Below are 14,237 nucleotides of genomic sequence, written 5' to 3' on the forward strand. Positions count from 1 at the left end.
ATGCGCCTGTACTATAGGTTTTATATATTTAAATATATATATACACACACCCCTGTTTCAGCTGTATGCCCTCCTTCCCTCTAATGTCTTCGATCTTCTTTCCTTGTAGTCTTTTCTTTTCCTCCAGGCTCGCTCTCTCTCAGGCTCCCTGATCTGTCTGCACAGCCGCCCCCCCCCCCCCCACCCCGCACCACCTCCCCCAAGTGTCTGCCGCTGTGTCCTATGGCTTTTTATTCCTACGTGATGGCAGACTGGCTCATGTAGGGATACGAGCCATTACACACACGGTGAGATGTCAGCGTAAGAGCTTGCCGGAGAGGTCAGCCCATGGCTGGGATGGATGGGCCTTTCTGCATCTCCACCACAGGCCAACGAGCTCCTATGTTAGAATGGTGGGCTGTACCACATTATGGTTTAGGGGTGATGAATGTGAGGGGTCAGGAGAAAGAGGAAGTAGCTCATACATGGAACGTACCATTGGATCGACCTGTTACTTTATCAAATGCACTTTATTGTACGATAAGGGGGGAAAAAAATCAATATTGTTTAGAGAGAAGAATTCGATGAGATGGCTGCTAATCTCATAGCTTTGAGAAAAAATGCTAAGTATCAGTCAAAATCCACCTTAGGAATTTGTAAGGAATATGAATCAGCTGTCATGCATCTTTTTAACCACTGACAATATTACTGGCTAGAGATTGTGTTTAGTTGAATGAGCAAGAAAGCATATGAATTCTCCTGAATTGAGAATGATGTGTCCGTATGCATTCATCTTTTTTATTTTTTATGAATCTTCTAATGTCCTTGGAATACATTTTTTGGAATTTGTTATACTCTGTGTGGTGTTCAGACAGAAGTTTAGCATGAAGCGTTAAGCCTGGGGATTGAAGAGCTGTGTGGGTACAGTGCCAGTGCCCTGTGAGTGTTCAGTGTGATGCTGATTCCCATGCAAGGTTAAGTGAGTCCTCCTCTGAAGCTGACTTCATTATAAACCTCCTCCTCTCCCAGGATTCCAAGTTAGTCATAGCCAGGAGGTGCTGAACCAATTATAATGCTCACATAGAGTTTGTTTGGCTTCAAAAGAGAGAAAAAAAAAACTCAGAAGGATTATTTGTCTCACATGAAGTGGTTCGAAGCTCCCTACTCACCCTCTCATTTAAAACAATTATCCATGCCGAGCAAGTTTCTGCTATCGCTGTGCTGAGATCAAGGAGATCGATTCGGCAGATTCTTCCCGACTGTCCGCAACTTTATCTCATTATCGAATGCACGGTTTTTCAGCCTAACGAGGTTTGTGGGTTGTCTCTTTTTTCATAATACCATAAGATCCGGTGTTATCTTGCTGCGCATCTTCCATACTGTGCCACGGAAAGCACTGAATGCTCCCCCGTTTCTCAGCAAAACCGTCACACCTCTCCCCAGACACTGTCATCTTACCTATAAGCCCCTCCACTGTGCCGCTTCTCAGAAGCGGGGGGAGACATTCCAGGCTGTACCTCTCTGGGATTTCAAAGGCAAGACTTCCCTTCCTCGTACTATGAGGTGGCTAAATGGTAGCATTTGAAGCTCTGATTCAGTCTGCATGGTAATAGGGGTGGTGCGTAGCCCAGCGAGTTAGGAGACTGTGTCTGTGATCAGAAGGTTGCTGGCTGAAATCCCAGGGTCGGCAGTGTGATGTCACCATTGGTCCCCTGATCAAGACCCTTATCCCCGACTCCACCAGGGACCATCTGAGCTCCCTTCATAATTTTTGTGTGTCTTTTTGGATAAAAGCATTTGCTGATTAAGTAAATGAGAAACATAATGTTTTGAACTGGGTCACTGTACATAAACTTACCAGTTTGAACTGGCAAACTCTGGGTCCGTTTCGGTTGCTGTTGCTTTTTATTGACTCGACAATACTTGGGAGTGTCTTTCAGGATTGGTTCTTGAACTTTTCGTCTTACAGAGGAGAGGCCAATCAACATTTGTGTCCTCAACCCCTAGGCCATCTTGCTGGCCACCGTCCACGGCAGCCATGACAGTTCTTAGAGTCTAGAGGCCAGGGGACATGTGTGTCCTTGACCCTGAGGCCATCACACTGGCAACCTTCCCCAGTAGCTACGTCACATCTTCCAGGGGACAGGCAAGTCGACATGTGTGTCCTCGACCCTCAGGTCAACTCCTTGGCCACTGTCCACAACAGCTAGGTCAACAGATGGGTTAGGTGGTCAGACCTTATTAACACTTAATACAGTGTTTGCCAAACAAATGAGGTTTATGGATGAGTAGTTAAGACCAGGTTCCTAAGCACTGATTAAAGCTCATGAAAGTCAATGATAAATTCCCTAAGAAAGAGGAGAAGGAACTGATGTCTGATTAAATAAAGAACTGTGATGTTTTTTGTCCATGTGTTAGCAGATTGCCCTCCCCCACGCATGAGCTACACAGATCACCGCTGAGAGTCATTACCCCCCCCCCCCCCACCTTGTCTGTGGACTGTTTACTGGTCACTTTCTTTCAGTGTCACCACGTGTTTAGTCTCACATTTAATGACAGATTAACAGCCCGTTAACATCATGCGAATAATGTTCTCCAACACCATTAGGTTCTGCTGACAGAAGCCACAGGGATGAACGGGGAGAAAATAATAATTAATATCACAACCCATTTAATGGGGAAAAAAATCAGTTTCTGTATGGCTTAGATTAATCAGGGGGGTGTTGGGGGTGGGGGTATGATGACTCAGTAGGTCGCATTGTCACCTCCAGGGTTGGAGACCTCCACTGCAGATGGAGTTTGTGTGTTCTTCCCATGTCACATGCTTTTCCTCCTGCTACTCTTGTCTCCTCCCACATTCCAAAGACTTGTAATTAGGCTAATTAGTATCTCTAATTGCGTGTGTCATCATATATGTCAGCGTGTGAATATGTGTCTTGCGCTGAGGTGACATCCCGTCCAGGGTGTACCCCTGCCTCGCATCCTGTGCTGCCGGGGACGGACGGCACTAATAAGGCCACTGTCTCTGTCTCTGCTACTCCCTCGGTGGCGAGTCGCTGGTGTCGACTTGCAGAAGCTCCCTCTCGGCAGTCCCGTACTGTGGCGGGCTGCCAAATGCTCAGCTCCGTCAAACATTTTCTCCCCATTAAGCTCTGACAGTGATTAATGCTTTTGGGGAGAGATTTTTTGCTTGTAATCATTCTGCTAAACAGTCCCCCTAACAGAACTCTTGTGCCGTTCGGCTGAACTTGACGACAGCTCTAACCGTAACTCTCACTTCGATGACAGCATGGAGTCTAGAGAATAGTAGTTTTTGACCTGGTGTCAGCGTAAATCCCCATGGCAGATCGGTAAAGCTGGACTGAAGTACGTGCTGTGCATCCTTCTGCAGTGTTGTGGCTCTGAAATATCTTCCTGCATGATCCTTTTGGAGAACGGGGGTCCGGCTTCCGGCTGTGACCCTGATGAGCTGAAGGCCGTCAAGAAGATTGAGACGCAAAATCTTGGTCAGACACTGAAGTTCTATAGCGTCGGAGTTTCCCGAAAAGTCTCAAATTTATTGGCATCCTGACAGCTGTCAATGCCTTAAGAATGATACAGAGGTAGCTAAGGCTACTCTCCCAGAACTAGATGGAGTTTTTAGAACAGCACCCTAGGTTGAAAGTTAGAATTATCAGACACCACTGGTAGCTGTTGCTGGACTAGTCAGTTCCGTGTCTATAGACCGGTCAGGCCTCCCTATAGATTGCCCCTCATATCTGTTAGTTGTTTCATCAAACTGTGTTGCCCAGCGCAGTGCTTTGACCTGATATTCACCCCAATATAAATGGCATGATAGAACTCAGTGCACCTTCAATGTGGAATTATCTCACACATTAAACTGGGAGTTTTCCTGGTTGCAAACCAGCTACAGATGTATTTCATACCTGACCCAGGTGAGGAGCCAACAATCAAGCTGCATAATCTGTACGTCAGCAGACTCTATGGAGACACGAGGACCTAACTGTGATTTTGACATCATATGTTAATCTTGGTAGCTGTTCCATTTCTGCTCCGGTGTGAATATTAATCTTCTCTCTTATCTAGTAATGAAATGGTCAGCAAGTGGCAGGAATATGACTCATGAGGACTTGGATCGATGTAGAGTGGCTGCCCTTCCATTGTCACGCTCAGCTCCTTGCATGGCCTATGTGAAGGGAAAACTCCGCCCTGTTTTCATTGCACTCTGCTAGAAGTATTCTATGAACTGCCATTGCCATGGAAACACTGTCCTATTAATGCCCCCGCCCCCTACCCATGAGCTGCCATTCCGCAAATTAACAGGCCCTGCCCACTGTCTTTTCCACTGATCCAATGGATCTGATGGTCCTATTGTAACCTGCTCTGATTGGACGAGCTAAAGGAAAGCTGGGAGGAGCTAACTATCTTCCATCATTACACTTTCGGATATAGTCTCAGTCTCCCTCTTGTGGGCAAATGTATACTCCTCTGTGGCACAGGTAACGCTACAATTGTTCTTTAGATGGTACAGGAGCAACTGACATACAAAAAAATGAATGAAATCACTCAGTATTTTTGCAATAGGAAGGCTCTGTATTAATTCCTGCCTGGCTTTATATTGCCCTGAGGAACCAGCCCCAAAATGAGAGGTTTGGACCTGCTGAGCTTATAGACTCGGGACACGTCGCAGCTGGTGATGCCTATTTGTCAGATTCACATATGGATGTGTGCTGTCATCTCAACATTAAAGGAGCCAGCTAGACTCGCAGAATTATATTTATTTAAAAGAATGTGCAAAAATAACACTGGGAAAAGATATTCTCTATTGAGCTCCCACAGGGAGCAGGACGGATGCTGCCCCCTACAGGTCACTCATGGTGTTACATCAGTACAGCACTACTTTTTGTTTTAAGAATAGAAGATAACAGGTTATATTATTACAATTTGAAGCAACAGCTACCTCTAACTCCCCCAGCAGCTGACCCATCTCCCTCACTAGGTAATTTGTCTTTCATTCTGGGTATGCCAGAATTGCAGGTCTATAGCTGGCAACAATTTAACTTTTATAAAACATTTGAATTGTTTTGCTCGTTTCAGGTACATTTTTTATATACTTTCTTCGGTACAGTGGCTCGCTAAAAAATCCAGTGCATCTTCAGCTAACTTAAACGACACACAAGAAAACAGCAGGTGTTACTGCAGCATTTGCCCAGAGTAATAAATCTTGATCATTACCAAGCAGACTCCCCTGCGAAAAGGCCATCTATCTGTAATTGATGAGGCTGCCTGTTACTGGTGCATTATGGGCCACCTATTAAACATTGATAATCAGTAAGCCGGCTTCAATCTTATCGCTCTGCAGACATTAATAATCAATTGAGCCAATGTCATCTTCCTTTATGGGGACTGCACCAGATCCCAGGGAGGGAAATGACCTCTCTTGAAATCCCATTGGCTGTCTGTTCCAGCTGTCCGGCTAGTCTCCGGCAGGAGGTTATATATGCCCCCCATAGCAAGGTCTGAGTACTGCCCCCATGGCCCAGTTTGGTGAAATGCGGTGCCTGCAAGCCAGTCAGGACAGATAATGAATACACAGCTGTTTTTACCTTGCTGACTGAACATTGTTTGTATTTATGCTAGGCCGGGGGCTAGCTAACGGAGCCGCGTCGTCCTTCATGCCCCCTGCCGCTGCATGTAAACCGGGCAGAACCACCCAACCCGGCCTGTACCTGCAGCTGCCGCTTTGCCTTTGACCGGGTCGCCCGGCCGTCGCCTCCTATCCTGCCTCCAGCACCAGAAGATCAGAGCCAGGACCAGGCCAAGCTGCATGAGAAAGGTGGCCACGCCTAGCAGGAGGATCCACGTAGACACTGGGCCCGGGGGACAGAGATGTCAGTCCAAGTGGACCCCAACATCTCAGGAGAAATACAGCAGTTAAATATTTTCCTAATGCTGATCATTTGTGTGCACCATGTGCTTCACACTGTTTCAAGATTATGCCCAGGATGCATATTCAATTTTAGTGCAAATGAGGCTTTGCTGATGATTACGGAGATTAGGGCTCTTTCTTAGCCATTATCTTTTATGCGGACAGCCTGCTGGTAGCCAGTGTGCCAAGCTGCCCGTTAGACTGTAAGACATTTGCCGCTGCACTCTGGATAATGTCATCTGTTAAGAAAATTAATAATTCATAGAAATTGGGACAGCATTTAATTACACCGTACAGGTTATTCTGCTCTCTAACAACCTGCTCCCTCAAAGCTGGTTTCTACTACAGAATATATTTTAATAATAATAAAAGTAGTTTTTTAAAAATTATCTAGAAAAATTGCTGGCATGTTTTAGTCACTGCTCTAATGTGTTGCATTAAAAAGAAAACGGAATCACTGCTGTACTGTGTGGAGCTACACAGAGTAGGGAGTCACTGCTCCAGAGTGTAGTGTCACACGGAGTAAGGAGCCACTGCTCCAGAGTCTGGTAACGCATAGAGTAAGGACCCACTGCTCCACAGTGCGATATCACATGGAGTACGGAGCCACTGCTCCAGAGTGTGGTATCACACGGAGTACGGAGTCACTGCTCCAGAGTGTGGTAATGCATAGAGTAAGGAGCCACTGCTCCAGAGTGCGGTATCACACGGAGTACGGAGTCACTGCTCCAAAGTGTAGTGTCACAAGGAGTAAGGAGCCACTGCTCCAGAGTGTGGTAACGCATAGAGTAAGGAGCCACTGCTCCAGAGTGTGGAATCGCACGGAGTAGGGAGTCACTGCTCCAGAGTATGGTATTGCACGGAGTAGGGAGTCATTACTCCAGAGTGCGGTATCTCACGGAGTAGGGAGTCACTGCTCCATAGTATGATATCGCACAGAGTAGGGAGTCACTGCTCCAGCATATAGCATCACATGGAGTAGGGAGTCACTGCTCCAATGTGTAAGGTTATCAAGTGTACTGAGTCTATTTGCGTTTTAATAGAAATACACCATTCGACTGCTTTCCTCACCTGCTGCTGGTACCTCACTGTTGCTGATCTGTGTCCAGGGCACCGATGGATAGTCCGTTCCTTTTTCTGCCATGTCCATCCTTGGGAAAGACAGTGATTTTTGATTCTGGGCCTCGGAAGTGGAGTAGAAACCTATTGCTTCTAAATTACCTCATGGTTACAACAGTGGCACAGCCTCCGGTGAACTAGCCACAAAAACAGTGAGCTAAGGCAGTTCTGTTTGTGCAGAGAAGTCGAAAGTCCAGGTCAAAGGTCATACCAACACTACAGATAGTGCCAGAGCACTGTGATGCCGTATGCATTGGGTAGATAAGTGAACTACTGCTGGTTGTAAAGTAACGAAGCAACACGTCTCATCAAGCCCAGTTTGCATCGCCCAGTAAGACCAGCTTCCTTCAGTAAGAGCTAGTCGCAGGTCCTCACTGGCATTCAGCGAGCTCCGCCATACTCGCCTGGCAATGGCAGCCGTGCCGATGCTGAGCAGATGGCTCCTTTCTCATCTCTCACTCCCGTCTCAGGAAGCTAAGATCCAAACGGCAGCCCTCGATAGTCAGGTGACAGCCATGCAGACATGCTGCTAATTGGTAACTTTTCACCCATGAACTTTGCTCAGAAAAAAACTCCATTATCCTTATAGACCAGGTGCAGCATTTCCTGAGTAATACAACAATATACGGTCAGCAATGCCGCGCGTCATTATTTTTAAGCTAAAAACAAAACTGAAAACTTGATTTACTCCTGTCAGTTTGCATAAGGCAATATTTGTCCATTTTCAGAGAACTCTCATAAAATACCATCTATTGTCTATAGTTATGAGCTCCCTGTTTTGCTGTATGGTTGCTAGACATGGACGTTATCCAGTGATCTGAGAGGAAGTCCGGACTCCTTTGGTACCTTGTCTTTTCAGAGAATCCTTGGGTCCCGCTCTTTTGCCTTGCTGTTGATCGACGGCTGCTCAGAGAGGCCCGAAAGAGGCACATTACCTGCATTGTGAGGGAGCGTCAGTTATGACACTACGGCCATGTGGCGCGTTTCCCTGAGGGCGGTCCGGCTCGCGAGCGGCTGCACCAGGCCAAGTGGACGGCCACGTAATATCCGACAGATATATGGCCATTTCCAGAGGGTGGGACTGGACCGAGTGTCGGCCTGGGGGGGTTGCCAACTGCAAACACCCGAAGTGTGTCGTTGAGTGGTGGATGTGGCAACATGCTGCACCAGTGTGCGTCCCCCAACCTGACCTGACCATTCTAATTTACTTTAGGCTATGATTACATACTAAAAATGTAACAGAAAGCTGGCCCCTCTATTTCAATGCAATAAAGGACCAAATTATTTAAATTAGCTAGTTAATTGGCAATATGTTGGAATTAAGAACATGTCACCTAGGAATAGGCCCCGGGTTCATGAATAGATTAAATAGTGTAAATATTAATGCTATTCTGAGCATTACATCTGGTATTGTCTTGCAGCTTAAAACTGTATTCACACTTATTAAACATTTAATTTGCATGTTTAACACCAAGACTGTGATTGGACTGTGAATGATTAACCTAGATGGAGCAATCAGATTGGTGTTTGAGGTGTTACCTGTGAAGCCGCCCCACCCCCAGGCAGTGAACTGCTGACAGTGACATGTCGCCATGACAACACACACAAAAAAGGCAGAATCTGTCCCTTCCTATCTCCAAAGGAGCTCAGTGAACTTTAACAGCACTGTGGAGAACACGGGGTGCCGCACTCCTCCCGTTTCGGCCCTCAGGACACCTGAATGAATGAAGAAATGAATTAATTAAACCTTGGAGCAGAAGTCCAAGTGATTGGCTGACATTAATGCTGATGGATGGAGTGGGCTTCGAGCCGCAGAGCGAGTCCTAAAGATGGGGCGTTTCTGTGTTCTTATGAGGCAAACCGCAGACGCAGTCGATGAGATTTTGGTTTCTGTCGGTGACGTAGGGACATCGGTGACAGCCAGCAGGCTCGGTGGGGGTGCAGTGACAGAGAAATTCACACAGAACACATCACACGCTTAAAAATCAGACGTCCAAAGGCAACTTGTCCCTAAAAATATTCAAGCTGCTGTATTAAGTATCGTGGCAGTGAGTTTGGGGCTTGAATGAGAGACTTTTTCGGCAGAGGACCGTTCTGTCCAGGCACTGGGGGGTCCTGCCAGTAACTAGACTGTCCCTTGTGCCGCCCGGTCACCCAACATTGCACTTTCTGTATTAAGGACAAAGTGAAGATGTACCATGATTTACAAGCTATTTTCCATTTGCTGGAGATCCTGGGGCAGCATATGAAGATCTGCATTTAAGGCATGAGAAGCTGACACAGGTATGTAGGACCATCCAGCTTACAGGCACCCAGTAAGGCTGTTATATGACGAGGTTCTCCATGGTCATCCTACATGTTCTTCTGTGTTACCTTCAGAAGAACATACAGTGCTATCAAAGGGTATAACTTTGGATTGAACATCGGGAGGGTTGAGGTCTCCACCCATTTAAGGGCCCCCCAGGGGTTGTATTGGCTGGTTTTGATTATTTGGGGGGGGGGGGGGTTACAACTCCCCCCCACTCCCATAATTTATGTCCATGGTGCCACTCCAGAGAATAGAGAACTTGATTGCGTTGGATGAGTCATGATGATTATATACAGGCTTGTGAGTAAAGACCATGACCACCAGAGATAAAACATGAATTGTTATTATTATCACTGTGTAATTGACGCTTTTATCCAAAAGGATTTACATACTTGCTAATTTATTACTTATCTTAATTTCCAAGTGACATTTCAGGTTGAGTACCTCTGTCCAGCTACAATCGATTGTTTTACTAACCTGGTAAATTAAAAAAGAAATATTCATGACGTAAAAACTTACATCCGGAATATTTGCGTTTCCGTACCTTTAGCATGTTAAGGTATTATCAGCCAGATTCGACTCGCTGTTATCAGTCCTTATCTTTTTTAACCCCCAAATCGCACTGCGCAAATGTAATTACGGCTTATATTATTAAATAGGTATTATTGTTCGTCTGTTTGTAATAGATTTGTGACAGAATTTATACGTTCCTCTTCTAAAGGACCTTGTGAATCCAGACGCCAGTATATAGGAGACTTTGTTTCGAGTCTTTTTATTGTTTAATCGACATTATAACCACTGTCCAGTTCGTAGTAAAACTAAAATGGGTTAAAATTGACGTGATTTCTGAAGTAAATACCATAATTAAGTGAGTAATAAAAGATTCATGTTTTTCTATCATTTAAGTGAGAAAACATTATGATTGTCGTTGGATATTCACGGGAGAACCGCCTCCCAGTCGATGCTGTACTTAAGCACGGTAATTGCATGAAAACCCAGCACGCTAAATGCTCAATCAGGCGGCGGGCAATCGCGCAACAAAAGCCTCTCCTTTATAAATAATAACACTGCATTTTGGAGAAAATTTTGCGGAGGACTGCTACCCGTGCCGGCAACATGCCGATTTTGGTCAGTATGATTTTTGATCTCCAGGTTCCAGTATGATTTAAGAGCACTTCAGACGTACAGCAGCTTCCCCCCTTAAAGCAGCGGGGCCATCCGCCAGACACCGGTGATCTGAGCGCAGCCGAGCCGCACCGAACCGATCCGGAACGGGCGGAGCGAAGTGCCGACACGGAGCACCGGTGCCTCCCTAATAGCAGAGTGAACAGAACAAATTGCGAAGTGCACTTCAAACCGCCCTCCAACTTCATCGGTTTATGTGCTATTTGTACGTCCGAGGCATCAGTCGAATCAGGGGCTTATTGTGTTCATTTAATACTCCCTTCACAGCGCTGAGAGGACCTGCTTTGAAACATCGGGCGAAGAGAAACTTTTCCTGAAGGGATCAGGATCATAAAGGCAACGGTACGTTTTGTTTGTATTTTTTCCGCGTTAGTTAATGGATGTTTAAAGTTAACCAAGACGCTAGTTATCTGAATATGGGTTTTTATTAAAGTGCAATGTGTTTACCTGTTATTGTATTCAAGCAACGTTAGTTATACATGCATGTAATAATTAAATAGCAATATTGTATAGCAAAGAAAATAAAATATGAATTGGCTTTTTTCCCTGTACTCCTTCTAGTTATCACTCAGCTGGAGCACTGTGAGGGGGAGGACGATCAGGTGGGGGTGCACTATGCTGCCAGCTTGGCTGCACTCATGCCCCCAGGGGGCTCATAAGCTGCTCTGCAGGAGGGTGGGTGTGGCCTTGGGGCTGCTCTGCTGCATGTGCCTGGTCCACAGTGACATGCAGGGCTGCCTCAGTGCCTGCCTGTGTGCTGGAGATGTGGTCGCCTGCAGCGGCCGCAACATCTCTTCCGTTTCCATGCACGGCCTGACCTTTGCCTCCAGGCTGGACCTCAGCTACAACCAGATTTCTGTGCTCGACGCAGAGTGGACCCCCGTGCCCCTGGCCAAGCTGGATACGTTGATTCTGAGCCATAATGTCATCAGCCACTTGTCTCCTGGCTCCCTGTGCCGGCTGCCCATCCTCCGATATGCGGACTTGTCCTCCAACAGACTGAGAAGCCTGAGCGCGTTGACGTTCTGTGAGCTCCAGCATCTGGAGGTGCTGCTGCTGTTTAACAACCAGATCTCGGAAATTAGCCCTCAGAGTTTCGCTGGACTCCACAGTCTCCACAGGGTGTACCTGAGCTGGAACCGGCTCACCGAGTTCCCTACCGGGATTCTGGTGGGAAAACTCAGTCTTCCACACTTGGAATTCTTGGACCTGTCCAATAACTTACTCACAGGAGTTCCGGTTCATGACATCATGTCTCTGCCATCCAGGCAACAGGCTGGAATTTATCTCCATGGGAACCCACTGGTGTGTGACTGTGCACTGCACGCCCTGCTCTGGTACTGGGCCAGACGGAGCTTCCTTCCTGTCATTGATTTCCGTGGCGATTACACGTGTTTCCTTTCTGGCTTTGGCACGGCCGTAAGCCCGTTGCCCCTCAACTGCTCAGGCCGAGTCATGGATGCGCCCCTGGACTACGAAAGGGGCGTGTCCAAAGTGCACGTGGGCGACACCCTCATCCTGCACTGTGGTGACTCTGCCCCTGCTCAGCTACACGAGCCCCTGCTGTGGCTCACACCTGCCCAGAGTGTGCTGTGGCCCGGTGACCACACAGAGGCGCTGCGCGTCTATCCCAATGGCAGCTTGCTGCTCACGGCGGCCCGTCCCGAGGATTCTGGGACCTACACCTGCATTACTTTCATGTCCATGGGGAATCTGAGCCGCACCGTGGAGGTAGTTGTGAGGGAGCGGGATCCTAATGACCAGACCTTCAGCACAGCCTTGACCACACTGGCATCCTGCGGAACCAGCCTCGTACTGGTTTTGCTCTACCTCTACCTGACTCCGTGCCACTACTGGTGCAAGGACAAGAAGGCGTCACGCCTGGCTAGGGTCGTTTTTACTCTGCCCGATGATGGAAATGCTTCTTACACCCAAGGGATCAGCGCAGGTCCGATGGACGATGCCCTGGGCGGGACAGTGAATACCCATGATTCCTAGCTATCTCTGTGAAGCTGGGAAGGTTGTTTTTTGTCGAACTGTCTAATAGGTATCATTGTCATCAATGTTCTTATTGTTACTTTAAATGTACTCAGTCAATTAAGCTCACGTTTGCACTTTTTTTCTCTCCCTAATTTCTGGTAGTTGTGTTTGTGTGTTATCAATCAAATTTTAAAGGCCCTGGCACTGTGCAAAACTATAGCTGATTCTATACTGAGATATTTTCCCAAAACGCCAAAAGTAAATCTGTCCACACACTATTAATTTATAAGCACCTAGTGCAAAAGAGAGAGCTTGATATGGGGGAGGACATGACTTAATAATTTAAATGTAAAGGTCTATTTGTTGGCGCCGGGGGTGTGTGTGTGTGGCAAAAGAAGCCAAATTAAATATTGGTTGGATACACGTCCTCCCCATCCCTCCAGGTTCCTACGCCCCTGACAAGCATTGTTGCTGCGGTACAAACATCGCTTCAGTAACACGAAGACAGTTCGTGCTCTTGAATTTATCAAACGTAGATGCGCCCATGTGACCAAATGTCAAAAACACTCGGCGTAAGAGCTTTGCTTTAGGAGACATTTTTTAAAGTTAAAGCCCGCGTTATGAACTCTGTATGCTGTGCAGTAGGGATTTACAGTGCCATTTTCAGAGTCACACTTCCCGTCGTGTGAATCATGCCGCTGTGCAATGTTTAATTTTGATCTGTTTTCAGTTTCCGTCAGGGTGAAATGATGAGATGACATTGTTCGTAACGCTCGCTGCATCTATAAATAGTGTTTATTAAACAGATTCAGCAGGGACCTGATGTCTTTGAGTTTAGTTATTTCAGAGGCTGCATGAGATCAGGCGTCGCCCCCTGTGGCCATTCGAGTGATTGACAGCTAATCAGTGAGCTGCACCTAGTGGCCACCTGTTACTCAGCTGCTGATCGCTGGGGACAAATTTAACCCTCTCCTGGGGGGTTCAGGGAAACTCACCCCACCCCCCCACCCCAAAAAAAAAAGAAGAAAAAATATGAGCTGGACACCTGATATCTACTCACTCCACAGATCAGATCAAAAACAAGCTCTTCCTTTCAGCGTTAGTATGAATGGTGTTCTTCATGTTTTAGCACAAAACTCTTTTTCGTGTCCTGATGAGTTTCTCTCCATGAATAGAAAACCAAGCGTGTTATATGTGCGCAGAAAACCGTGCGTGTTATATGTGCGCACAAACACAGGGAATTGACTGGAAAGAGCAACTTCTGATTTCAAATATTAGCTGTTGTATATTTTGTTTGCAGTTACACATACACAAAAATGCTGCTACGTAACCCTGGAGTGGAAAGTGACTGAGACCAGGCTTGGACCGGGACTAATAACCGGCCCTGGACTTTGCACATACTTGCACATGATATATTCTGCTGATGGGGGGTGGGGATATCATAAATATAAATATAAATTTTGCCAGAAAATGCCTGGTATACCAGATGGCCAATCCAGGCCTGACTGCGACTGACACCTGACCTCTGGATTGCAAAATGACGTAAACTGTCACCTGACCCCCTAAGCTGCAGGATGACTGAGACTGACACCTGACATTAACAGTATTAATTTTTTCCCCACTTTAAACCAATTTAAGATGTACATAATGTGCATTTAATCAGTATAAAAGAATGTCACTTGCATATAGAAACAACATGCAGTAGAAATCTGGTAACTGAATATTATTAAGCTCTAT

General features: G+C 46.5%; 1 protein-coding gene and 1 long non-coding RNA gene across 4 annotated transcripts; one reads left to right on the top strand and one right to left on the bottom strand.

Moving 5' to 3' along the window:
• Window positions 1-4,739: 4,739 nt before the first annotated feature.
• LOC140578611 (uncharacterized) lies at window positions 4,740-7,497 on the bottom strand. Its single transcript, XR_011982870.1, has 3 exons — window positions 6,980-7,497; window positions 5,709-5,849; window positions 4,740-5,540 (listed from the first exon to the last, which is right to left on the bottom strand). It is a non-coding gene; the product is annotated as an uncharacterized lncRNA (long non-coding RNA).
• A 1,196-nt stretch (window positions 7,498-8,693) lies between these two features.
• On the top strand, window positions 8,694-13,333 carry LOC111842378 (amphoterin-induced protein 2-like). Of its 3 annotated transcripts, none has more exons than XM_023808915.2 (3): window positions 8,694-9,310; window positions 10,788-10,862; window positions 11,082-13,333. In XM_023808915.2, the coding sequence occupies exon 3, from the start codon at window positions 11,136-11,138 to the stop codon at window positions 12,516-12,518; it is 1,383 nt and encodes a 460-aa protein (XP_023664683.2). In that variant the 5' UTR covers window positions 8,694-9,310; window positions 10,788-10,862; window positions 11,082-11,135; the 3' UTR covers window positions 12,519-13,333. The 3 variants fall into 3 exon arrangements, with proteins under 3 accessions (XP_023664683.2, XP_023664678.2, XP_023664681.2); XM_023808910.2 differs by having other exon boundaries at window positions 9,290-9,310; window positions 10,488-10,862; XM_023808913.2 differs by lacking the exon at window positions 8,694-9,310 and adding an exon at window positions 10,330-10,463.
• The last annotated feature ends 904 nt before the right edge of the window (window positions 13,334-14,237 follow it).

This window comes from Paramormyrops kingsleyae, chromosome 1 (genome assembly GCF_048594095.1).
Source record: "Paramormyrops kingsleyae isolate MSU_618 chromosome 1, PKINGS_0.4, whole genome shotgun sequence".
Lineage (NCBI taxonomy): Eukaryota > Metazoa > Chordata > Actinopteri > Osteoglossiformes > Mormyridae > Paramormyrops > Paramormyrops kingsleyae.

Bases quoted from the DNA above. Each gene is read 5' to 3' on its own strand.
- LOC111842378 (XM_023808915.2), top strand. From the start codon at position 11,136: ATGCTGCCAGCTTGGCTGCACTCATGCCCCCAGGGGGCTCATAAGCTG.